Source organism: Sarcophilus harrisii, chromosome 1 (assembly GCF_902635505.1).
Source record: "Sarcophilus harrisii chromosome 1, mSarHar1.11, whole genome shotgun sequence".
Taxonomy (NCBI): domain Eukaryota; kingdom Metazoa; phylum Chordata; class Mammalia; order Dasyuromorphia; family Dasyuridae; genus Sarcophilus; species Sarcophilus harrisii.
In genome coordinates, this window is record NC_045426.1 from 87,501,549 (window position 1) to 87,528,413 (window position 26,865).

The 26,865-nt window shown below is 40.1% G+C and overlaps 1 protein-coding gene and 1 pseudogene across 1 annotated transcript; both read left to right on the forward strand.

Moving 5' to 3' along the window:
• The first annotated feature begins 14,303 nt into the window (after positions 1 to 14,303).
• Positions 14,304 to 16,898, forward strand: LOC116423310 (5-beta-cholestane-3-alpha,7-alpha-diol 12-alpha-hydroxylase-like). Its single transcript, XM_031966322.1, has 2 exons — positions 14,304 to 16,015; positions 16,888 to 16,898. Exons 1-2 carry the CDS (start codon positions 14,473 to 14,475, stop codon positions 16,896 to 16,898), a joined length of 1,554 nt encoding a protein of 517 aa, XP_031822182.1. The 5' UTR covers positions 14,304 to 14,472.
• A 930-nt stretch (positions 16,899 to 17,828) lies between these two features.
• Positions 17,829 to 23,075, forward strand: LOC116423317 (annotated as a pseudogene).
• Positions 23,076 to 26,865: the final 3,790 nt, after the last annotated feature.

Consider the following 26,865-nt stretch of genomic DNA (forward strand, 5'->3'; position numbering starts at 1 on the left):
TTTTGCCAGTCAGAAAAGAGGTGGCTATCAAAGGCAATACCAGTTTAGAAAATAAATTTGTGAATTTTTTCAAAGGGGATGATGAGAAATTATGGGTAGTATGTCACAAAGCAAAAAGTAGTAGTGGAGAGTAAAACCACACTAAAGAAAGCTTGTTAAGAGACCTAATTGTATTAGTTATCTTGAAGGTTTAAATCATGAAAGTGGGAGGAGAACAAGAATCAAAAAATGGTTTTTGTAACTTTACCATCAACCATAGTAGATCTACTGCACTTGGATTCCCTAATAGACCTGCATGTGCTTACAGAGGAGATAGAAATAGTGATGATTTAAAGACCAAATGATGTGCGTGATCTAATCACCAGATGATGGTAGGCACCAAAAGTTGGAGTTAGATAGTGTGAAGAATTCACAATGGCCATTCTCTTTGGCAAAAGAATTATTTAGGGAAGAAGTTGGACAAAATGAAGAGATACAATAGACACCAGGAATGGTAAATATGAAATATAGTGGGAGAGTATATGAAAGATAAAACCTTCTATGGAATTCACAATTACCCAGTAGAAAGAGAGCACCTCATGAGATTGGAGCATGTCCTTACCTGGCAGACTAAATCCTGAAAGGGACTTAATTAGCACCCTAAAAGAGTTAGCTGTAAGAAAGAGAAATGGGGTTAGGAAGCATAAGGGAGAGAAGTGGAATTGGAAAGCATAAGGGAGATACCATGTGGCATGGTAGGGGGGTGGTAAGGGGAAAGACACCACAAGGCAGAGTGCCATGTTGGACTGATCCAAAAGAAGCCAGCAACCATGGGATGGACCACAAATGGGTTTCAGAGGGAAAATTTAACCTCAGGGACATGACTGGGATTTCTGATATGGCATGGGAAGATGAGACTGCTGTAGACCTCTATCAGGATGGTTCTCAGGAGTCTGACATAACTTGGATTTGAGACTGGCTCACCTCTCCCAAGAAAGGAGCTAAACTGATCTCTTATCAGCACCTTCTCCCTGTGTGCCTCAGGGATTTTTATCAATTCCTCTACTAACCACATCCAACACTGAAGACTTGAACAGTAGCACCAATGAGAACAGCGATAGAAAGAGCATCCAGGTTTGATCCATTGTACATAGAGGAAATCTATTTTATACTAGGCACGATTGTCAGCATTAAGGGATCAGATCTTAAGGTATTCAAAAAGAAGACGTGAAACTACCAAAAAGTGCAAAAAAAAATTAATATTAAGAAAAAGTGACAAAGCTTTACTAAATAGTAATTGCTGGGCCTAATTTACCATTAATACAACACTTTTATATAGAAGCAGCAATATATAGTGGCTTCAGAGCTAATAAGACTTGAATCTATGCTCTATCTCTGACACAGATAGACTGTGTGACCCAGGCCATTCCCTTAAGACTTTATATGCTTTGTCCAAAGTATGCGCTTAAATATTTTTCATTCATTAGTAAGTTGAGAGGTGAGCATATAACCTTGGAAAATCAGTAAACACTACAAATCAAAGCTTTGAAGACTGCTTAGACTTAAAACGAGGTTAATGAATTTTTAAAATGTTGGCAGTAGGTTTGTTCTTTTGTTGTACTGGGTTGGTCCTTTAACATTGATCAGCATACTATTGTTTGCAAGGAATGACAAATAGTCCTTTTTGACTGGAATGTAGAATTTGTGGAGAGGAGTAAAGGGAAATAAATCTATGAAGATAGGTTAGAGTCAGATTGTGAAGAGCTTTAAATGCCCAACAAGACAGAGTGTATTTTATCCTCAAGGAACTAATACTTCTTGGGTAAGAGAGTAATATTGTCAAAGCTGTGCTTTAGGACTATCAGCTTGGCATCCTTGTTGCGGGTGAATTGGGGGAGGGAGAAACGACATTGAGACCAAAGAGTCCGTCTGTCAGGGAGCTGCTCCCTCCTCTCCTCAGGCACCGGTGAGCGGCCCGGGAAGCGGGGGTAACCCGCAGAGGAGGCGGCAGCCGCTAGGATGTCAGGAAGACTCTGAGGAGGGAGCAGTTAGCGCGGTTCGGGCGTCTGCGAGAGGACCTGTCCTCTCCCGGGGGCCGGAGAAGTGAATGAGACCCCCCGTGCTCGGCCGCCTCCCCAGGCCGTCACCTACTTCCCAGCTTGGCCACGGCCCCGAGGGAGGTCCTCGGGGTCTGCCGGGAGGCGCCTCCTGGGATCCCGGGTGGGCTTTCTCCTCCGTGGTGGAAAGAGCAGCCCCTCCGGGCCCTCACCAGAAGGTCGCGCCTCAGAGCCCCAGCGTCCACGCCTGGGAGAAGGACTGTTTTCGGAGTCCCGCTTTTTGTGCTCTTCCAGGTCGGCTCGTGCCCACTCTGTGCCCGGGAACGCCTCAGAACTGGGGAGACCTGGATTCGAGGCCGCTCCCGGGCGCCGACTGGCGGGATGAGCCCGGGAAAGACGCTTCCCCTTCCTAATACCCCGCACACGTCACTGAGACATTAAGTGGCAGAGAAGATGGACCCGCATTAGTGGGGTGAGTTTCCTTAGCTGGAAGTCCCGATTTCAGCCAAAAGCAGAGGTTCTATTATTACTTTGTAAATACTTATACGGTTATATATCCCACCCCCACCCTCATGGAATGTAAACTCTTTTGAGAGCAAGGATTGTGATATTTTTGTCTGTATCCTTAATGCCCAGCGCAAAAAAAGGCCCTTATTGCTTGTTCATTGGTTGATTAATGAAACAATGTCCAAGTGGGGAGAGAATCCACAGAATCATTAAAGATTTAGAGCTCAAGGGACCTCAGAGATCATATAGTTTAACCTCTGCCCTTTATTCTCTTTTTTAACCTGACCCATGAGTCCATTGCTCTAAGGACTCCTCCCAACATACATTGGCACCTATTCTGACATTGTCTAAGATAATTAATTGTCTGGGAGCAAGAAGTTGCTGACAGTCACACAACCAGTACCAGTTAGGCAAAACTTGAACTCATGTCTTCCTAATTACAAATCTTCCTGACTGTATGCTTAGCATAATGCTTGGCACACATTAGGTGATTAATAAATGATTATTGAATGGCTGCCTGACCCAGAAAAACTAATATCTGCCCACTTACATGCTTTCTCATGTTATTGTTAAGAAAATGGGTTCAAGAGATTTTAAATAACTTGTTGAGGCCATACAGGTAATATCAGAATCAGATTCAAACTCGATTCCTCTGAACTCCAGATAAAGATGAAGAACAGGGTGAAGAATGAAGAACCATTCACACTAGCTCCATGGTTGATTTGAAAGAATGCTGTATATCACTTGATCACAGCAAAGAATGCTGTATATCACAATCAGAAAAGGGTGGAATGAGTTCAGGAAATAAAATCCAGTTTGGCAGGAATATAGACTACCTTAAGGACAGTGTTGTCAGCCTTTTCTCTCCTTTGTTCTGACATTCATCTAGAAAGGATTAGGGACCCCTTTGGTAAGATTTTTATAAATTTTCAATAGTATATTATGTTCCAAATCTATGTAAAGATAGCTTTCAACTTTGTTTTTGTAAGACTTTGTGCTCCAAAATTTTCGCACTCCATCCCTTACCTCTCCCCTCCTCAAGGCAACAAGTAATCTAAGTTAAAAATGTGCAATTCTCTTAAACATATTTCCATATTTGTCATATTGTGCAAGAAAAATCAGATCCAAAGGGAAAGGCTATAAGAAAGAAGCAAACAAAAAGTGAAAATATTATGCTTTGACTCATAATAGTAAGGATTAAAAAGCCTCTAGGAGCAAGGAATGAAGTTCAAGATATGTGGGAGGACCCAAGGAATGAGAGGTACTTATGGGCAGGCAAGTCCTACATGGAGGTCAGGCTAGCCCCAAGAGGTGGTACCTGACCTAGGGACCATGCCTCCCTCCTTAGTGCTCTCAAAGCCTAGCACATCTCCCTCTCTCTTCTTGGGCCAGTCCCATTATGCCAGGTTCCTAGAGGACCTCCCTTCCCCCAGATCCTCAGGGGGGTATAAATATGTGCTATCTAAGAATAAAGTTCTCTTTCACTTCATCCCTACCTTGGTGGTCTGTCTCTGTGGGATCCAGGTTGGTGCCTGAAGACGGTTAAGTGTGGCCTAGCCGTGCCATCGACAGACGGGCATTAAGAGTGGCTCAAAGGGGAGCTACAAGGTTAGGGTAGCATTAAGGAAATGCTACGATAATCATTCTCCATAGTTCTCTCTTTGGATGCAGATGTCATTTTCCATCCCCAGTCTGTTGAAATTTTCTTGAATCACTTCATTGTTGAGAAGAGCCAACTCCATCACAGTTGATCATCACATAATCTTGTTGCTATGTATGATGTTCTCTTGGTGCTATTCACCTCCCTTAGCATCTGTTCATGTAAGTCTTTTCAGGCTTTTTGTTTGTTTTCTTAAGGATAAAGAGAAATGTTTATTTCTTTTTTTAAACAGAATTTTATTTTTTCAAATACATGCAAAGATTACATTCACCTTTGCAAATTTTTCTCCCTCTCTCCATCCTTCTTTCTTCCCCTGGACAGCAAGCAATCTGATATAGGTTAAATGTGCAATTCTTCTAAACATATTTCCATATTTGTCATGCTGGGCAAAAAAAAAATAAGGTAAAAAGGGAAAGAAAACACAAGAAAGAAAAAATAACACCTAAAAGAAGGGTATTTATTACAAGAGGTGACCCCTAATGTGGGTGGTGGCTGTGTAGGTGGCTGTGTAGGCCGTTATTTACAGAATGCAAGAATTTGGCAACTAACCGGATATTTAAGAAGAGAAGCTGAATGTTACGGAAGAGTCAAGGATGACTGAAGAGAACCTGGCTAACCGAAAAGGTCTTCGACATCTAAAAATAAATAAATAAAAAGGAGGTAGCCTTGGAAAGACAGAATAACTCAGTATGTAGGCAGGAAGACAGCCTCAAGCCTTGCTCCTGGTCAGCCAGGCTGGGTAACCCTTTCTCGGAGCCCCAAACTGGCAATCCCCCTTGGGAGGAGGCAGATGGGGTGCTAGTCTGCAGCATACCGGGGAGGGAGAGCTGGTCTGAAAATGAATGCCCATATGCTTGCAAAAGGCGGGCTTTCTCCCGCCAAAAAAAAAAAAAAAGTAAAAATACTATGCCTTAATCCATAGTCAGTCTCCACACTTCTCTCTCCAGATATCTCTTTTTTTTTTTATCACTTTAAGATATAGCCCCACTGCTGAATCAAAGAATATGTACAATTTTATAACCCTTTGGGAATAGTTCCAAATTTGTCTCTAAAATGGTTGAATCATTTCACAATCCCACCTACTGTCCCAATTTTCCTGCATGTCCTCCAACATTTATCATTATTTTTTCCTATTATCTTAGTCAATCTGAGAAGTATGAAAAGGTAACTCAGAATTGTCTTAATTTGCATTTGTCTAATCAATAACGATTTAGAGCATTTTTCATATGACCAGAAATGGCTTTAATTTCATCTGAAAATCGTCTCTTCACATCCTTGACTATTTATCAATTGGGGAATGACATGTATTCTTATAAATTTGACTTAGTTCTCTATAAATTTTAGAAATGAGACCATCAGAAACAATGATTGTAAAAAAATTTTTTTCCAGCTTTCTGCTTCCTTCCTAATCTTGACTGTGAAGTAGAAGGACACCCCTCTGGACCATGAGAAACATAATCTTGAAACTCTGTAGTTTGTTACTAGCTCTTCAACTGCATTGGAGTTTTGTGCATAATCTTTTTAATTAAAACAAAATTATCTTTTTCATTTCATAATGTTTTCTAGTTCTTTAGCCATAAATCCCTCCTTTTTACACAGATCTGACAGGTTAAAATATCCCTTGCTCTCCTAATTTGCTTATAGTATCATCCTTTATGTCTAAATCATGAACTCATTTCAACCTTGTCTTGGTTTAGAGTGTTAGATGTTGGTCAGTGCTTAGTTTCTGCAGTACTATTTTCCAATTTTCCCAGCAATTTTTGTCAAATAATGAGTTTTTATCCCAGAAGCTATAGTCTTCAGATTTATCAAATCTCTTTAAATCTAAATTGGAACTTCTGTTGCAATTTTTCCAGTGAATCCACACATGTTTTTTGGGGGGAATGCAATCAGCGGTTTTTCCGCTAACAGATTTTGAGTTGTGGGAAGATGGCAGAAGTTTTCCTCCTTCACTTGTTTGATGAGGAGGCCTAATTTTACTTCAAATGTTTTGACATGTGATTGCATATCACAGATGACCTTCCCCTTTCCTTGAAGTTGCATATTGAAATTGTTGAGTAGCTCTGTTACATCTGTCAGAAAGGCAAGGTGCCATTTCCATTCTGCATCATTGAGCTCTGGTACTTTTTTGTTTTTTGAAAGCAGAAAAGTTGTAATCTGTGGAAGTAAGTTATAGAAATGTTTCAAAACTCTCCCTCGACTCAGCCAATGGACTTCTGTGTGATATAGAACATGTTCATACTCAACAGTTAGCTCAAACAGAAATTCCTGAAATTTTCTGTGATTTAGTGCATTAGCTCTAATGAAGTTAACACAAGATACCACAATTTTCATAACAAAGTCCCACTTCAGTGATTTACTACACAGCGCTTGTTGCTTGTTGGTGGATGAGGCAGTGTATGGCTATTGGATGAGAATGGTTATGTTTGTCCATCTCTTGGTTAATGCGAGCACCATCAGTTGTCACGCTGGCTAGTTTAGCCCAGTCCAGATCCAAACCATTCATAGTTTGGCAAACCTTTTCATAGATATCCTCTCCTGTAGTTGTTCCTTTGATGCTTTGCAGTGCAGCAAGCTCTTCTGTGACTTCAAAATAGTCATTCGTCCCACGAATAAAAATTAGAAGTTGTGCGGAATCATGAACATCATTGCTTTCATCGAGTGCCAAAGAAAAATATGAAATTTTTTTTAATGGAGTTTTGCACATGCTGATGCAGATTGTCTCCCATTTCTTCAATCCTCCATGTAATTGTAGGTCCTGAAAGACTCACTGTACTAAATAAATCGGCTTTTCTGGACACATCTCTTTGGCAACAGAAAGAAGTCATTCTTTAACAAATTCTCCCTCCACAAATGGTCTGCCAGTGTTTGCTATTAGCTTGGCAACTTGAAAACTTGCTCACAGTGATGAAATATTTATCTGCTTCTGCTTCACAAAAGTATTTTTCTGAGTTGTCAATGTATTTTTCAGTTTTAATATTTTATCTTTTCTCAAGTCTCCATCCAAACAATCATATTTACCTTTATGTTGAGTTTCATAGTGTCGATGCAAATTATGTTCTTTGAACACAGACACTATATTCTGGCATATCAGACATACAGCTCTTTCCTTGTACTGCCTGAAAAAGTAATTATAAGTCCATTGTTCTTTGAATATCCTACACTCTGAGTCAATTTTTCTTTTTCTTGACATCATTATTTCCTAGGGATTCCAAATTGCTATTAGTAAACTACCTATACGTACCTATAGGTATGTGTATATATATATATATATATATATATATACAGCACTACAAAAACAATATACCAGCAATAACTTTGCCCACATAGAGACATACAGAGTGCAATACCCAACTTCCTCCAAGCTGCCTCTGTGCTGTGATGCCTCCGTTTCCCGCACTCTCTCTCCCGCTCTTCATGCTCCCGCTTCCAACCTTCACTGCTGCAGTGAATGCCCCCTGCAGCGACTGTGACATGCGCAGCATGAACTGTACATCCCCCACACCTGTCTGTTGTGGTGGCTGCCGTTACTGTACGAGGCTACGGGCTGCATCTCTCTCCCTTCCCCACACCACACACCCCGGCATGGGAACTCACCTCACCTCACCTCGGTATCACCTCACACTCTGTCTCTGCTGCCTCAGCCCAATGCCGGAAGTGTGCATTGCTAACACAAGTTTGGGTTGAACGTCACTTCCATTCTGATTGTGCCATAACTGGCGGGCTGCATAAACGTCTTCAGCGGGCCACATGTGGCCCTTGGGCCATAATTTGAGGACCCCTGATTTAGAGTCATTTCACTTTTATGAGGCTCAGCTTCCTTTTTCACAAAATGAGAATCTAGGTGATTTCTAATCATTTCAAATTTTACATTTCATGATACTCTCCTCCTTATCTCTCCTTAGTAAAAGTTAACTCATTTTAAAATTCATGAATAAGTTTTATATTCCACCATTAGCTGTATCTCCTTGAAGATGCTTCCCAAATTGTATCAAACTAGGGATTGAGCACTACTGCTTTCCCTAACACTCTTTGGACAGAGGATGCCTTGAGTAATAGCCACAGGTTTTTTGATTGGTTGGCTGCTCTATGCTTGGAGAGAGATATTAGCATAGCTCACATTATTCATTAAGACCATTCAGTTTTTATAACACGTGTCTCTGTTAAAGATCTCATGTCTCAAATATATAGAGAACTGAGTCCAATTTATAAGAATACAAGTCAATCCCAATTGATCAGTGGTCAAAGAATATAATGGTTTTCAGAATAAATCAAAGCTATTAATAGTTATATAAGAAAAAGTGCTCTAAGTCACTATTGATTAGAGAAATGCAAACTAATTTTTATTGGTTTCTTTTTCTTAGTAAATTTCTTAGTAAAGTAATACATATTACTTTATGAATTATATTGGGAAGAAAGATCAGAGCAAAAGGGAAAAACCATGGGAGAGAGAAAAAAAACAGAAAAAATAAGTGAACATAGCATGTGTTGATCTACATTCAGTTTCCTTAATTGTTTTTCTGAATGCAGATGGCATTTTTCGTTCAAAGTCAATGGGGATTGCTTTGGATCACTGAACCATTGAGAAGAACTGAATATTTCATAGTTGATCATTGCACATTTTTGCTCTTATTGAATGTAATGTATTCTTGGTTCTGCTTGTTTTACTCAGCATCAGTTCATATAAATCTTTCCAGGTCTTTCTAAAGTCAGTTCATCATTTTTAAGAGAAAAATACTATTCCATTATCTTCATATTACCACAACATATTCAGCCATTCCCCAATTGATGGGCATTTACTCCTATTCCAATTCTTTGCTACCACAAAAAGAGCTGCTACAAACATTTTTGCACATGTAGGTCCTTTTCCCTCCTTTAAGATTTCCTTGGGATACAGACTAAGTCATAGCAGTGCTGGGTCATAGGGTGTGCACAGTTTTATGGTCCTTTGGACATAGTTCCAAATTGCTCTCCAGAATGGTTGGATCAGAAGGCAATTTAAAAGAATTCTGAGGTAAGGCCTTACACTTAGAAGATTTGCTACTATAACAGAAAAGGGAAATGATAAATATTGGGTGGAATGTAGCAAAGTTGGGCTAATAATACACTGTTGGTAGACTTGTAAACTGATCCAATAATTCTGGAGAACAATTTGGAACTCTAATCAAAGAGTACATAGCCTTTAATCTAGCAGTACCACTACTAGATCTGTTTTACAAAGAGAATGATAAAAGGGGGAAAAGATTTGTAATTACAAACATATTTAAATGAGTCTTTTTGTAGTGACATAGAATTAGAAATTGAATGGATCTATAAATTGAGAAATGGTTGAATAAGTTGTGGTATATAATAGTAATGTGCTGCTATAAGAAATGATGAGCAGACTGATTTCAGAAGAAAAAAACTGAAGAGGCTTACATGAACTAATGCAAAATGAGGGGAGCAAGACAGGAAACTATAGTACATAGCAACATTGATATTGTATCAAGATCAACTGTGAATGATGGTATTCTTAGTGATACAGTGATCTAATACAATTCCAATGGACTAATAAAAAATGCTCTCCATATCCAGACAAAGAACTGATGAAGTCTGAATGGAAATCAGACCACATGATTTTTAACTTAATTTATTTTTATCATATGTTTTTTCCCATTTGGATCTGTGAGTTCTTTCAAAATGTGACTGATGTAGACATGTGTTTTATATGATTGCACATGTATAACCTCTATCAAGCCTCTTTTCAGTACCTATTGTGTGTAAAGCACTTCTTGTTGTGAGATTTGTAATATGATGATCTCTTTGACTCATGATCCAATGCTCACCCAAGAACTTCTGGGCTACTTGGTGAGAGTCAGTATAGTGTGAGGATAGGAGGGCAGTGTACTGTGGTAGAAAGAGCACTGGACTTGAAATCTCACAACCCGCGTTCTGTCCCCTTCTCCTGCTAAACTGCTGTGGGACCTTTCGTAGGTCACATTTTCTCTATGAGCCTCAATTTCTTTTTGGGTCAAATGAGGCATTTGGAGAAAGATGAAGTGTTGTCCCTAACATTCTAACTCCAATGTTGTAAACTATCTTTGAACTCTGATACTCTGGGATTGTGTATGAACCCTTTCTTCTTTTTTTTTTTTTAAATATTTTTTTGACAGAACCTATGCCAGGGTAGTTTTTTACAACATTATCCCTTGCACTCACTTCTGTTCCGATTTTTCCCCTCCCTCCTTCCGCCCTCTCCCCAAAGATGGCAAGCAGTCCTATACATGTTAAATAGATTGCAGTGGATCTTGGATATAATATATATGTGCAGAACCGAACAGTTTTCTTGTTGCTCAAGGAGAATTGGATTTAGAAGGTATAAATAACCTGGGAAGAAGAACAAAAATGCAAGCAGTTTACATTCATTTCCTAGTGTTCTTTCTTTGGGTGTAGCTGCTTCTGTCCATCCTTGATCAATTGAAACTCAGTTGGATCTTGTCTTTGTTGAAGAAATCCACTTCCATCAGAATACATCCTCATACAGTATCGCTGTTGAGGTATATAATGATTTCCTGGTTCTTGAGCCCTTTCTTCTTGACAGGTTCCTGTTGCCTTGAGTTTGCTTGTCATTTTGGAAGTGCTGTTATAACTTGATTACATGAAAAAATTGACAGCTTTTTTTCCAGTCTGTTTTATGTGTTTTGTTTAGTTAGTGGGCCTTAAGTCTCTGGCACCCCTGGATAAATGGATAGTTTCTGAACATGGTATGAATCTGTGTAATCCCCCAGGAGGCTCAGTTTGAGCAGATGACCTCTGTCTCACACATATATTTAATTAGCTCTAAGAACATTTTGAGACTCACTTTCTTCATCTGTACAATGGGAATGAACACCACCTTTTCCAGATAGAGGATGATGTTTTTGGGAGTAACTAATGTTTAGGGGATAGTGAAAAAAAATCTTTTTCTCTTTTACTGGTTAGTTTGGCTCTTGCTACAAGTAGAGGAGAACCATGGACTGTAAGTTATCTGGTCATTCTCATATCTTAGGCATCTAAGGAAATAGTTCAAGTATAGAAGCATTTTGAAGGAGGATAGGTAGAAAGAAAAAACAGATTTGAGAGTCCCTTTTCTGAGCACTGCCTGAACAACCCTTATCACCCATTACTTCAGACATCCAATCCTCCAAGGTCTCAAAGGTGGTATCTTTTTTTTTTTTTTTTAATAGCTTTTTATTTACAAGTTATATGCATGGGTAATTTTACAGCATTGACAATTGCCAAACCTTTTGTTCCAATTTTTCCCCTCCTTCCCCCCACCCCCTCCCCTAGATGGCAGGATAATCAATAAATGTTAAATATGTTAAAGTATAAATTAAATACAAAATAAGTATACATGTCCAAACAGTTATTTTGCTGTACAGAAAGAAGTGGACTCTGAAATAGTGTGCAATTAGCCTGTGAAGGAAATCAAAAATGCAAGTGGGCAAAAATATAGGGATTGGGAATTCTATGTAATGGTTCTTAGTCATTTCCCAAAGTTCTTTCTCTGGGTGTAGCTGGTTCAGTTCATTACTGCTCCATTGGAACTGATTTGGTTCATCTCATTGCTGAAGAGGGCCAGGTCCATCAGAATTGATCATCATATAGTATTGTTGTTGAAGTATATAATGATCTCCTGGTCCTGCTCATTTCACTCAGTATCAGTTCATGTAAGTCTCTCCAGGCCTTTCTGAAATCATCCTGCTGGTTATTTCTTACCGAACAATAATATTCCATAATATTCATATACCACAATTTATTCAGCCATTCTCCAACTAATGGGCATCTACTCAGTTTCCAGTTTCTGGCCACTACAGACAGGGCTGCCACAAACATTTTGGCACATACAGGTCCCTTTACCTTCTTTAGTATCTCTTTGGGATATAAGCCCAGTAGTAACACTGCTGGGTCAAAGGGTATGCACAGTTTGATAACTTTTTGAGCATAGTTCCAAATTGCTCTCCAGAATGGCTGGATGTATTCACAATTCCACCAACAATGTATTAGTGTCCCTGTTTTCCCACATCAAAGGTGGTATCTTTGCAGCAGAATTTCAGAGTATTGTAATCTTGCAACCAAAGTTTTTAAGAGATAGAAACCATAACTAGGAGGATGTCTGTAACTGCTGTTGGCAGCAAAGAAGAAAGGTTCCTGTTTCTTAGCAGTGGTGGGAATTAGTTAGAATTGGGAGTGGGGAAGGTGGCAGCTTTCTGGATCTTCTACAATAATTTTTTTTCCTCTCTCTCTCCTGGTGCTCCTTTGTAACTTCTTCCATCTTGTCTTTCTCATGAAAGTTTGTAGCTATCTTTTCATCACCCCAAGACATTGAAAATTTTCCTCTCCAAGTAGAGTCTACTCTGGAGTAGCATTAGCGTGGGGTGGACAGTAATGCCCAAGTGTGTAATGTTCTTTTTTGGTTTTCTGGAGGTCTGGGAGCAGCCTTCCTTTCATCAGATTAATCACCACAAAAGTAGCCAGGTGTTAAAGTCCAAATCCTTTATTATCTCCTTCAAAGTTTTGTCTCTTTGCCTGGGGCTTTGGCTAGCTTTCTTGGAGGCCTTCCCAAGTCTTGGTTTCAGTGGAGAAGCAAAGGAGGAGAGCTGGCCACCATGATGGTGTGAGATGGAGTGAAGGAATCTGAGTCCAAGGGCTTGTGCTCCAGCCTCCATTCTGCTTGACTTCCCTAACTCTGAATAAATCTGGCTGAAACTTCCAGCTTATATGCTCTACACTGAGTATAAACCAATCATTATATCACTAAGAAATCATTTGTTGTAAGATTAAATCAATCATAGTGAACTTAGAGAATTTTAATCACCATGCTAAACTAGATAACCATTGTCTCATCAATTCCACTGAGTTAGCAGCTTGTAAAAATTCTTGTTTCAAGTTCAGAGTTCTGGCCCATAACACAGGGGTGGTGTGTGTGTGTGTGTGTGTGTGATGTCTCCTGAGAAAACATGTTCCATCTACACAATGTCAGGGCATCTTAAAGTCAATAAATCTCCTTAGTTGCCCTATTTGGCCAATTGTCTATTTCTAGTGCAGGACCTATGGAATGAACTCCTCACAGAATGTTTCACCCATTGCTTTTATACAGCATAATAGTCATTGTTATTCCGATATTACTGGAGAAGGAAATGTCCAACCATCCCAATATCTTTTCCAAGAAAACCCCAAATGGAGTCCCCCAAATGAAAACACTCAACTAGAATCACAAATGCCCCTTATATGCAAATGTTTTAAGTTCCACTAACCTCAGTCTCCCCCACATTATCATCTTCATAAAAATGAGAGGGTTTATAAAGAGTCTCAAAGATTCTTTCTGGCTCTGATCTTGTTTTTTCTGTGTTCTAAATTTCCCTGCATCTCCAGCAGGGTGTACCTGGAAGATGTTAAGGCTATGACTGATTGTTGCTGTCAATCCAAGGGAAACTCTGGGACTCCTACTCTCCTCTGACTAGCAATCTCTAATCATTTCCTGCCCCCAAAGTAAACTCCTGGGAATCCCTGCTGTGAACAGCAGTCTTTAGCTTCCCCACATTTCTGCAGGCTCTTTCCCTTCCTGTTATTCTGTTGATTCTACAAGGGACCCTGGCTAGATCAGTCAGAGATATGCCTCTGTTAGCTGCCTAAACTGAGCCTGTCTTTTTTTTCTTGAAATGTGCTATCACCCTGTGATAAAGAACTTGTGATCCACCCTCTGTTCCATGTAGCTTCTGAGACGCCTGAATATATATATGTTAAAACCTGTGTTAGGAAATGCCCTCACTGAACTTTCCTCTGTGGTTTATATAAGTCATTGATCTGTATTTGATCAATTTTTTTGACCCTTACTGAATGCCTTACTTTATTTCTTCATTAGCTTTTCAATCTGATTTTTGTAGAAGGGTGACACTGTCTACATAGGATTCCAGTTATTTGTATTTTCTGATTCTCAAAAGTTTTTTGGCAGAAAACCAAAAGGAAAACTACAGTTTAAACACATTTTTGGTTTCCATGCTCATATATGTCCTGATAGTGTTGAACTGTTCTGCCTTTGTCTATCCTCAGTTCTCTGAAAACTGTGAACTCAGCACAATAGTTGCTTTCTGACCTAACTCCATGTAATTAACCTCTTGTTCCCACCTAAGCACAGGACAAGGTACAGGCAGAAAGGACCTTTCCTATGCTAATAAAAGTCTCTCATCAGCAGAAAGCTTTCACTTTTCCCTGAGTGGCCTGAGAACACAGATCTTTTATGCTGTGGTGATGGCGTTCTGGGCTTCTGTGCTCATAGTCCTGGTGACCACTGTCCTGGTGGTGCTGTACAGGTTGGGAGCCCTCCGCCAGAGGAGAGTCAATGAGCCCCCTCTAGACAAAGGCCTCATCCCCTGGCTGGGCCATGCCATGGACTTTTGTAAGGATGCCTCCAGTTTCCTGAAGAGGATGCAAGAACTTCATGGGAAGATCTTCACTGTCCAGATGGCTGGTAGATACGTCACTTTTGTCACAGATCCCTTCTCTTTTGATGCCATCCTGAAGGAGAGCAGAAGCAGGCTGGACTCTTCCAATTTGATATCTGATTTGATGTTCAAAGTCTTTGAATTCCAAGGACAGGAATGTCATGGAAATATCATGCACAATTCTACCCCAAAGTACTTGATGGGTACTGGTTTAGTTGGTTTGACCCAGGCCATGATGGACAGCCTGCAGATCCTGATGCTAGAACCTGATGCTGGTAGGAGACCAGGACCTCAGGAGTGGAAGCGGGAAGGGCTATTTCAGTACTGCTACAACACTGTTTTTAGAGCTGGTTACCTGGCCTTGTTTGGGAACTTACCTAATGGCAAAGCAGACCATGCTCAGGACCTGCTCCAATCCCAGAAAGTCTTTGAGGAATTCAGGAACCTTGATATTCTCTTTCCCCGGGTGTTTTACTCTGTGCTCCTACCCAAGGAGAAAGAAGAAATGAGGAGACTCAGACATTTCTTCTGGGATATTCTCTCTCCCCAGCACATCTTGGAGAGGGATGATGTGAGTGCATGGATCCGTTCTGCTCAGGAGCAGCAGGTTGAAGAGGGAGTATCTGAGAAAACACAGAGCCAGTTTAATCTACTAATGCTTTGGGTTTCCCAGGGCAACACAGGTATTGTGTCCTTCTGGGCCCTCCTCTTCCTCCTAAAGAATCCTGAAGCTCTGAAGGCTGTGAGGGAGGAGGCAGAAGGAGTCCTCAGGAAAATGGGGCAGGAGATGAGACCAGGTGGGGCTCCCATCAGTGTTGAGTATAGCATGTTACAGCAGACCCCAGTGCTGGACAGTGTCATGGAGGAGACATTACGCCTGGTGGTTACTCCTTTCCTCACCAGGACTGTGAAGGAGGACTTGATCCTGAAAATGGATGGTGGCAAGGAGTATGCCCTCCGCCAGGGCGATGAAGTGTCCATCTTCCCCTTCCTTTTCCTCCATAGGGACACAGAAATCTACCCAGACCCCACTGCATTCAAATATGACCGTTTCTTGAATCCTGATGGCAGCAGAAAGATAGTTTTCTATAAGCAAGGGAGAAAGATCAAGCCACACATGTTGCCATGGGGTGCCGGCACCACTGTCTGTCCTGGGAGATTCTTTGCCCTCAATGAGATGAAAATGTTTGTGTTCCTGATGGTCACACAATATGACATAGAGTTAGTTGATCAGGATGTGAAGATCCCTTCAATAGATCTAAAGCGGTTTGGAATTGGTGCCACCCAGCCAATACAGGATGTTCAGTTCGATTCCCAACCTTCTGCTTGTTGGGTGGCTTTTGCACAAGGTCAATACAGGGGTTATTTTCTCTCTCCCCTCTTAAACCACCCACTCTTTCCCCAGATTCTTCTCTCCTGTAACATGGCTCTCATCCTCCTCAATCTCATTAAACTGTTCTCCACTGCATTTCCCAATCAATACCTCCAGTTGTCTTGTCTCAGACCTCTTTCATGTTTGTAGCTTTTACCACTCTTGACTATCCCTTCCTTCTGAATACTTTTTTCCCCTTCATGTGCTTCTCCAGCCCTTCCTTAATCTCTTTGAGTGAATCCTCTTCTGCTGGTGGGCAGAAATTGTAGAGAGATTGGTTTCACCTGAATAATAGGGTAAAAAGCCTCCAAACTATTGGGGCTGTCCCATGATATAATAGACTGCATTGAACACAATGGGGCTAGGGTGGTAGGGCAGTGTCACTGAAGGTCAGTAGTCAAAAATTGGCCAGCTGGGGTAGCTAGATGGTGCTGTGGATAGAGCACCAGCCCTGAATTCAGGAGGACCTGAAATCAAATCTGGTCTGAGACACTTAACACTTCCTAACTGTGTGACCCTGGGCAAGGTCACTTAACCCCAATTACCTCAGGGGGAAAAAAGATTGGCCAACTTCTTTGCAGGCATGCTGTGCAGGGGATTCCTACTCAAGTACAAATCAGACTAGATGGCCTCTGTGGTCTCTTCCAGGCTGAGATTTTAGCAGTGAATAATTTATTTGTAGGACATCTTGTTTTCTGTGACCCTGTTCTTCTCTATCTGACTGCTCCTTCTCTGTTTCCTCTGCAAGCTCCTCTTCTGTCTCCTGCCCCTCAGCTTCCAAACTCTTTTTTGGCCCTTCTTCTATTCTTTCTTTTCAATCTCTCCCTTGATCATCTCTTTCACTCCCAGGCTACAGTTAGACCTTGTATTCAGGTCATTCCAACTTTACTTTCCAGATCAAGCTGTTGGTTCCCTTCCTGTCCAGGATGTGTGACTACCTTTGGATAGCTGCATCTTATATCCCAACTATACAGATTCCAGACTGAAATCATCCTTATTTCCCCAAAGCTGAGTCCTTTCCCAGCTTCTGACTCTTTCTGTTGTTGACATCACCATTTTCCCAGGCACCCAGACTTTTAAGTGTTTGTTTCATTTTTACCTCCAACATCCTCCTCTCTTGTCCTCATAGCCAGTTAATTATTGATTTCTTCTTCAAACTCTCTCAAATCTCTTTATCTTTTTTGTTTACTGTCTCATAAAGCTCTGGCTGCGTGGGCCTCAATTCTCATCTGGATTGTTGCTGTGCTCTCTTTCCAGCCTCCCTGTCCCAACAGTCCCATTAATAGACTACAAGATTTATCCCCCTAAAATAACACTGTGATAATATTACTGCTTAGTTTTTAAAAATGTCCTGCACTTCCTACTATCTATAGGATAAGTTCCAAGCTCCTTAACCTAGTTGTTAAGACCCCCAACAGGCAGGTTCCACCCTTTCTTCCTCACCTTTTTCTCTCATAGATTTCTCATAAATCCTAAATTTTTCCTCACAATGGACCACTTACAGTTTGTCTAAGATATTCTGACTTGTTTCATATGCCAATCTTTATTTATGAATGCTATGTTATTAAGAACATTGAAGTTGGAATCAAAAGACCAGCCTCCAAGTCCCACCTTTGTTTTTGTAAATGAATTGGAGTCATTTTACTTCATAAAGCTAACTTTCTGTTCCACAAAATGAGAGTCTGATTTGGCGATCTTTAATCCTTTCCACCTTTATATCTCATGATACACTGCCCAGAATACTCTCCTCCTTATCTATACTTATTAAAATTTAACCCAGCTTTAGGCTCATGGGTATGTTTTATATTCCACCATTTGCTTTACCTCCTAGAGGGTGCCTCCCAAAATATATCAAAATAAAGTTTGTTTGCTATTTCTTCAGCATTTTTTAGACAGAGGATGTCTTGATAACCACAGGTTTTTTGGTTGACTGGCTGCTGTATGCTTGGATAGACATATTAGTATAGCTCACAGGGCCACTCAATTTTTATAGCAGGTGTCTGTGATAAAGTTCACATTTTTCAAATATATAAAGAACTATGTCTAATTTATAAGAACAAAAGCCATTCCCAAACTGACCAATAGTCAAAGAATATGAACAGGTTATTTTCAGAGAAAAGCAGTATTGATAGTTGTAACAAAAAGCTATCAATTGTCATAGTGCTCTAAGTCACTATTGATTAGAAATATGTAAATTAAAACAACATGCAGCTACCTCCTCACATCTGGAAGATTTACTAACATGACAGAAAAGGGAAATGGCACATATTGGAGAGGATGTGGGGAAACTGAGCTAGTAAATGCATTGTTGGTGGAGTTGTGAATTGATTCATTCATTCTGAAGAGCAATTTGAAATTCTGCCCTAAGGGCTATCAAACTATACATTACCTTTGATCCAGCAATACAAAGTCTCTATTCCAGAGAGATTCAAAAAAGAGTAGAAAGACCTATGTATACAAACACATATAAATCAGTCTTTTTGTAGTGACACAGAATTAGAAATTGAATGGATGTTCATCAATTGAGAAATGGCTTTTATCAAGAATAGTAATAGAATTCTGTGTTGCTATAAGAAATGATGAGCAGACTGATTTCAGAAAAAAACCTGGAAAGGGTTACATGAATTGATGCAAAGTGAAGTGAGCATGACCAGGAAACTATGGTACAAAGTAACAGCAATATTGTATCAAGATCAACTGTGAATAACAACTATTCTCAGTGATAAAGTGATCCAATACAACTACAAAGGATTAATAAAAATGCTCTCCACAGCTCGAGAAAGAGCTGATGAAGTCTGAATGGAAATTAAACCACATTATTTTTTACTTAATTTATTTTTATCATGTGTTTTTCCCATTTTGATCTGTGAGTTCTTTTAAAATATGATTGATGTAGAAATATGTTTTATATGATTACATATTGTACAACCTCTATCAAAATTGCTTACCATGTCAGAGAGGGACGAGGTAAGGGAGGCAGGAGGAAATGTGGAACTCAAATTTTTTTAGAGAATGAATGTTAATAATTGTCCTTGCATATAATTGGGGGAAATAAACATTTAAAGTTTTAAAAGATCATTCAACTGAGAGAACTACAGTTTATATTTGATTTCCTCTGAGACCAATAAAGTGTATTTCAATTTGACAGTCATCTCTGCAGCACCTACTGTATGCAAAACACTACTTCTTATTGTGCGTTTTGTAATTTGATGAACTCTTTGATTCATGATCCAGTGCTCAACAAGGAACTTCTGTTCTACTTGTTGGAAGTCAGCACAGTGTGTGGGTAAGAGGGCAGTGTACTGTGGTAGAAAGAGCCTGGACTTGGAATCTTATGACCTGCATTCAGTTCCCTTCTGCTAAATTGCTGTGGGACCTTTAGCAGGTCACATTCTTTCTCTGAGCCTCAATTTCTTTTTGGGTCAAATGAGGCATTTGGAGAAAGATCAAGTTGTTGTGCCTAATATTCTGACTCCAATGTTGTAAACTCCCTTTGAACTCTGATACTCTGGGATTATATGATCTTGTTGCCTTGAGTTTGCTTGTCATCTTGGAAGTGCTATTATAACCTGATTATACATTAATAAATTGACAGCTTTTTTTTCAGTCTTTTTTTTTATGTGTTTTGTTTAATTATTGGGCTTCAGGTCTCTAGAATATTTAAATGGATAAAAGCAAGTTTCTGAACATGCTGTGAATCTGTGCAGTACCCCCAGGAGGCCCAGGTTGAGCAGCTGGCCTCTGTTTCACACATTTTCACAATCAGTTCTAATACCATTTTAAGACTCACTTTCTTCATCTGTACATTGGGAATGAATATCACCCTTTCTAGGTAGAGTATGATACTTTGGGGGCAACTAATATTTAGGGGGTAGTGGAAAAAAAATCCTTTTCTCTTCTACTGGTTAGTTTGGCATTTGCTACAAGTTGAGGAGGACCAGGGACTGTAAGTTATCTGGCCATTTTCATCTTAGGTGTCCTCTGGAAACAATTCAGGTATAAAAACATTTTGAAGATGGGTAGGTGAAAAGAGAAAATAGACTTGGGAGTTTTGTCTCTCAGCATTCTCTGAAGAACTCATCACCCATCACTTCATATACCCAGTCTTGTATCTCCAGGATCTCAAAGATGTTGTGTCTCTGCAGAAGAATTTCAGAGTGTTGTGATCTTGCAACCAAGGTTTTTAAGGGATGGAAACCATAACTAGGAGGATGTCTGTAACTGTTGCTGGAAGCAAAGGAGAAAGTTTCCTGTTTCTTAGCAATAGTGGGAATAAGTTAGAATTGGGAGTGGGGAAGGTTGCAGCTTCCTGGATCTTCTACAATTGTTTTCTTCTTCCTTCTCTTTTGGTGCTTCTTTGTAACTTCTTACATCCTGTCTTTCTCATGAAAGTTTGCATCTATCTTTTCACTATCCCCAAGACATTGAAATATCTCCAAATAGAGTTTATTGTGGAGGTGCATTAACATGGGCTGGACAGTAATGCCCAGGTAAGGGTGTGTGTGTGTGTGTGTGTGTGTGTGTGTGTGTGTGTGGTGTCTCTTGAGAAAACATGTTCCCGCTACATAATATCAGGGCATCTTAAAGTCAATAAATATCAATAAATCTTCTTGGTTGCTCTATTTGTCCAATTGCCTATTTCTAGCGCTGGATCTATGGAATGAACTCCTCACAGAATGTTTTACCCAATGATGTTTTTATACGGAATAATAATCATTGTTATTCCTATTTTACTGGAGAAGGAAATGGCCAATCACTCCAATATCTTTTCCAAGAAAACCCCCAAAGCAGTCCCCCAAATGAAAAGACTCAACTACAACTATAATGCCACATATATGCAAACATTTTAAGTTTTCCCAAACTCAGTCTTCCCCCATATTATCATCTCCATTAAAATGAGAGGGTATTTAGTAGAGAATCTCAAAGATTCTTCCAGGCTCTAACCTTGTTTGAGCCATGTTTTAAATTTTGCTGCATCTCAGACAGGGTGTACCTGGAGGATGTAAGGACTATGACTGATTGTTGCTTTCAATCCAAAGGAAACTCTGGGATCCCTGCTCTGCTCTGACTAGCAATCTCTAATCATTTCTTGCCTCCAAAGTAAACTCCTTGGAATCTATGTTATGAACAGCAGACTCTAACTTCCCCACATTTCTACATCCCCTCCCTTCCTGTTATTCTGTTGATTCTACAAGGGACCCTGGCTAGGGGCACAGTCAGAGATATGCCTCTGTTGACTAGAAGCTGCCTAAACTAATTGTGTCTTTTTTTTTTTCTTGAAATGTGCTGTCACCCAAGGCCTCATTTCCAAAATATATAGGAATTCACTCTAATTTATAAGAAATCAAGCCATTCTCCAATTGAGAAATGGTCAAAGGACATGAACAGACAATTTTCAGATGATGAAATTGAAACTATTTCTACTCATATGAAAAGACACTCCAAATCATTATTGATCAGAGAAATGCAAATTAAGATAACTCTGAGATACCATTACATACCTGTCAGATTGGCTGAGATGACAGGAAAATATAATGACGAATGTTGGAGGATATGTGGGAAAATTGGGACACTCATGCATTGTTGGTGTAGTTGTGAGCAGATCTAACCATTCTGGAGGGCAATTTGGAACTATGCTCAAAAAGTTATCAAACTTTGGGATTATATCTGATTTGATATGTGATTTGGTGTTTCAGTCTTTGAATTCCAAGGACAGGAATGTCATGGAAATATCATACACAATTCTACCCCAAAGCACTTGATGGGTACTGGTTTAGTTGGTTTGACCCAGGCCATGATAGATAGTCTGCAGATCCTGATGCTGGAATCTGATGCTGCTAGGAGACCAGGACCTCAGGAGTGGAAGCGGGAGGGACTATTTCAATTCTGCTACAACACTGTTTTTAGAGCTGGTTACCTGGCCTTGTTTGGGAACTTACCTACTAATGGCAAAGCATATCATGTTCAGGACCTGCTCCAATCCCAGAAAGTCTTTGAGGAATTCAGGAACCTTGATATTCTCTTTCCCCAGGCGTTTTACTCTGTGCTCCTACCCAAGGAGAAAGAAGAAATGAGAAGACTCAGACATTTCTTCTGGGATATTCTCTCTCCCCAGCACATCTTGGAGAGGGATGATGTGAGTGCATGGATCCGTTCTGCTCAGGAGCAGCAGGTTGAAGAGGGAGTATCTGAGAAAACACAGAGCCAGTTTAACCTATTAATGCTTTGGGTTTCCCAGGAAAACACAGGGTATTGTGTCCTTCTGGGCCCTCCTCTTTCTCCTGAAGAATCCTGAAGCTCTGAAAGCTGTGAGGGTGGAGGCAGAAGGAGTCCTCAGGAAAATGGGGCAGGAGATGAGACCAGGTGAGGCTCCCATCAGTGTTGAGTATAGCATGTTACAGCAAACCCCAGTGCTGGACAGTGTCATGGAGGAGACATTACGCCTGGTGGTTACTCCTTTCCTCACCAGGACTGTGAAGGAGGACTTGATCCTGAAAATGGATGGTGACAAGGAGTATGCCCTCCACCAGGGCGATGAAGTGTCCATCTTCCCCTATCTTTTCCTCCATAGGGACCCAGAAATCTACCCAGACCCCACTACATTCAAATATGACCATTTCTTGAACCCTGATGGCAGCAGAAAGGTAGTTTTCTACAAGCAAGGGAGAAAGCTCAAGCCACACATGTTGCCATGGGGTGCCGGCACCACTGTCTGTCCTGGGAGATTCTTTGCCCTCAATGAGATGAAAATGTTTGTGTTCTTGATGGTCACACAATATGACGTAGAGTTAGTTGATCAGGATGTGAAGATCTCTTCAATAGATCTGAAGCGGTTTGGAATTGGTGCCACCCAGCTAATACAGGATGTTCAGTTTCAATATCGGATACGCTTCTAGCTTGATGGTGAAAACATTTGCACAAGGTCAAGGCTACAGTGGAGTATATTCTCTCTCTCCCCTCTTAAACCACCCACTCTTTCTCCAGATTCTTCTCTTCATGATACTCATCTTCAAGGCCTTACTAAACTCCTCTACAATGCATTTCCTTATCAGCACTTTAGTTGTTTTTTTCTTAGACTTCTTTCATGTTTGTATCTTTTGCCACTCTTCACTATTCCTTCCTTCTGAGGACTTTCTTCTCCTTCACATACCTCTCTTACCTTTCCTTAATTTCCTTGATTGATTTCTCTTCACCTTATGGGTAAAAATTGTAAAGAGATTGGTTTCACTTGAATAATAGGGCAAAAAGCCTCCAAATTGTTGGGGGTGTCTCCTGGTGTAATGAGCTGCATTGGACACAGTGGGGTCAGATTGGTGGGGCAGTATCACTGAAGGTTAGGAATCAAAAGACTGGCCAACTTTTTTGTAGGCATGTTGTGCAGGGAATTCCTGCTTAAGTACATGTCAGACTAGATGACCTTTGTGAGATTATAGCAGTGAAGAGCCATTTGTAGGACATTTGGTTTTCTGACATTGCTCTCCTCTTGTTTGATTGTTCCTCTTTCTTCTGTCCCTGAGTTGCTAAGGTTCTATCCTCGCCCTTCTATTTTTTTCTTTTCACTCTCTTCTTTGGTCATCTCTTTCATTCCTAGGCTAGTTATACCTTGATTCAGATCAGTCCAACTTTACTTTCCAAATCAAGTTGTTGGTTCTCAGGATGTGTGACTACCTTTGGGTAGCTGCATCTTATGTCACAACTGTACAGATCCTAGATTGAAATCAACCTCATTTTCCTGAAGTTCAGTCCTTTCCCAGCTTCTGCCTCTTTCTTTTGTTGATACCACTATATTCCTAGTCATCCAGATTGTAAATGTTTGTCTCCAAAGTCCTCCTCTCTAATGTCCTCATTGCCAGTCAATAACTAATTTCTTCCTTAAACTCTCTCAAATCTCTTTATTTTTTTTCTATACCCCCTCTTGAAGCTCTGGCTGTGTGGGTTGTCACTTCTCATCTAGATTGTTGTTTTCTCTTTTACAGCTTCCCTGTCCCAATAATCCCATTGATAGACTACAAGATTTATCCCCCTAAAATAACATAGTAATACCATTATTTCTTTGTTTAAAAAATGTCTTGTACCTCCTATTGCCTATAGGATAAGGTCCAAGCTCTGCAGATCACACCCTTTCCCCCTCATTTTTTCTCTCATAGATGTCCTATAAATCCTAAATTTCTCCTCTAATTGTTAGTGTGTTAAAGTGTGTTAAAGATGCTCTGACTTATTTCATATGCCAGTCTTTATGCATGCTGTATTATTAAGAACATTGAACTTGGAGTCAAAAGACTAGCCTTCAAGTTCCAGCTTGTTTTTTTTTTGGTAATGGATTAGAATCATTTTCCCTCATAAAACTAACTTCCTGTTCCACAAAATGAGAGTCTGATTTGGTGATCTTTAATCCTTCCCAACTCTATATCTCATGATACACTACCCAGAATACTCACTCTCCTCCCTAACCCTACTTATTAAAATTCAATCCACCTTTAGGCTCATGGGTATGTTTTATATGCTACCATTTGTTTTACCTCCTAAGCCTCCCAAATTGTATGAAAATGAAGATTGTTGGCTATTTCTTCAGCATTCTTTGGACAGAGGGTGCCTTGATTGATAACTCAGGATGAACAGAAGCAGCTACACTCAAAGAAAGAATACTAGGAAATGAATGTAAACTGCTCGTATTTTTGTTTTTCTTCCCGTGTTATTTATACCTTCTGAATCCAATTCTCCCTGAGCAACAAGAGAACTGTTCGGTTCTCCACACACATATTGTATCTAAGATCTACTGTAACCTATTTAATATGTATAGGACTGCTTGCCATATGGGGGAGGGGGTGGAGGGAAGGAGGGGAAAAATCGGAACAGAAGTGATCTCAAGGGATAATGTTTTAAAAAATTACCCTGGCATGGATTCTGGCAATAAAATGTTATTTTAAAAAATCTTTAATCTTTAATGGAGACCCGTATATAAAATTTGGAGCCATGGCTAATAACATTTGCCACTCTGGGATGGTCTCACAGCATACATTAATTTGTGTATTGGTATAAAAGGTGTATATCTTGTCAGGTCTTGTCCCAGATAATTGTACTGCTCGCTTAATGGGCTTTAATGAAATTCTAGCCACAAGCACTGGGTAAGGAGTAAGGCTTTGTTCTGGTTGTGCAAGGAGGTTCACCCACTCTATCACACTGTCTCCTTGATGAAGGACTGTTGTGGGTACCTCTTGTGTAGCAAAAACTGATATTTCCAAGGGTTTTTGAGTGACTCTTTCAACCACATTGGATAAAGCCACTTCAACTTCTCTCAAAGCCTCTTGAGCTTCTTTTGTAAGCTGACGTGGTGAATTTAAAGCACTGTCTCCCCCTACAATATATATAATGGTTGCAATTGATAGGTAGTCAAGCCTAACACTGGTCGCATCCATTGGATATCTCCTATCACTTTCTGAAAATCATTTAAGGTGTTTAGCTTCTCTGTTCTTGACCTTAGGATATACTTCATATCCTAAATATTGAAAAGGAGCATGTCTTTGGATTTTTTCTGCAGCTATGTACAATTTGTAATTCTTTAGTATTTCTATGGTCTTTTGTAGACATGCTTCTAACATTTGTTCCTCAGGTGCACATCCCAATATATCATCCATGTAATGTAATAGCATAACTTTTGGAAATGCTTTGCTTACTGGAGCAAGAGCAGCAGCAACATACATTTGACACATAATAGGGCTGTTTTTCATTCCCTGTGGCAAAACTGTCCATTCATATCTTTTATAAGGCTCAACTAAGTTAACGCTGGGCAATGAAAAGGAAAATCTTTTCATATCCTCCTTATCCAGAGGGATAGAATAGAATAGAAACAATCCTTAATATCTATAACCCAAAGAGGCCATTCTCTAGGCAATTGAGTAGGAGATGGAAGTCCAGGCTGAAGAGTTCCCATAGTTTCCATCTGTTCATTCACTTTTCTTAAATCAGTCAACATTCTCCATTTTCCAGATTTCTTTTTTACAACAAATACTGGGGAATTCCAAGAACTTAGAGAAGGTTGTAAGTGTCCTTGGTCAAGTTGCTCCTGTATTATATCCAATAAGGCCTGAATTTTATTGCTACCTAAGGGTCACTGTTCTAGCTGCACTGGTGTATCAGTTTTCCATTGGATAGGAACAGGTAAAAGTGTTGGCAGGCCTTCAACAGCAGCCCTGCCTAAAAAAACAAAGTACTCATTTTTAACCCTAATTGCTGTAAAATGTCTCTTCCCCACAGATTGATGGGGATTTTTTCAACTATAAAAGGAGTAAAAACTCCTGTTTTGCCTTCAAAAGTCCATCTCATAGGGGCAGCACTAACTTCAGCTGCTATTGATCCTCCTATGCCAGATATGCAGGTGTCTGCTTTAATCTTTGGCCAGTGACTGGGCCAATTGGCATCTCTAATGACTGTATGATCTGTATCTGTGTCTATCAATCCTTCTAATGGTAGGCCATTTATATTGATCGTAAGCATAGGTCAGTCAGCTGTTACAGCTGCTATCCAGTATATTCCTGGATTTTGTGGCCTGGAATCAGAATCTGGGTGACTATCACCAGGTTGCTTATTAGGATTCTGTATGAGTAAACCTGATGCTACTACTTCTCCTGGGTGATAAGTCACACATTGTCTACCTGTATTAGTGACTGGGATATTATCTACACATTCCCCAGTTTCCCACATCAGTGTGTGGATGGACACTGTCTTACTCCACCCCCTAGTCCCTCCTACAATCCTCTGTATACACCAATCATTGAGCCAACACAGGATAGTGGGAAGGACCATTTTCCAAGCATATGCCCATAGAGT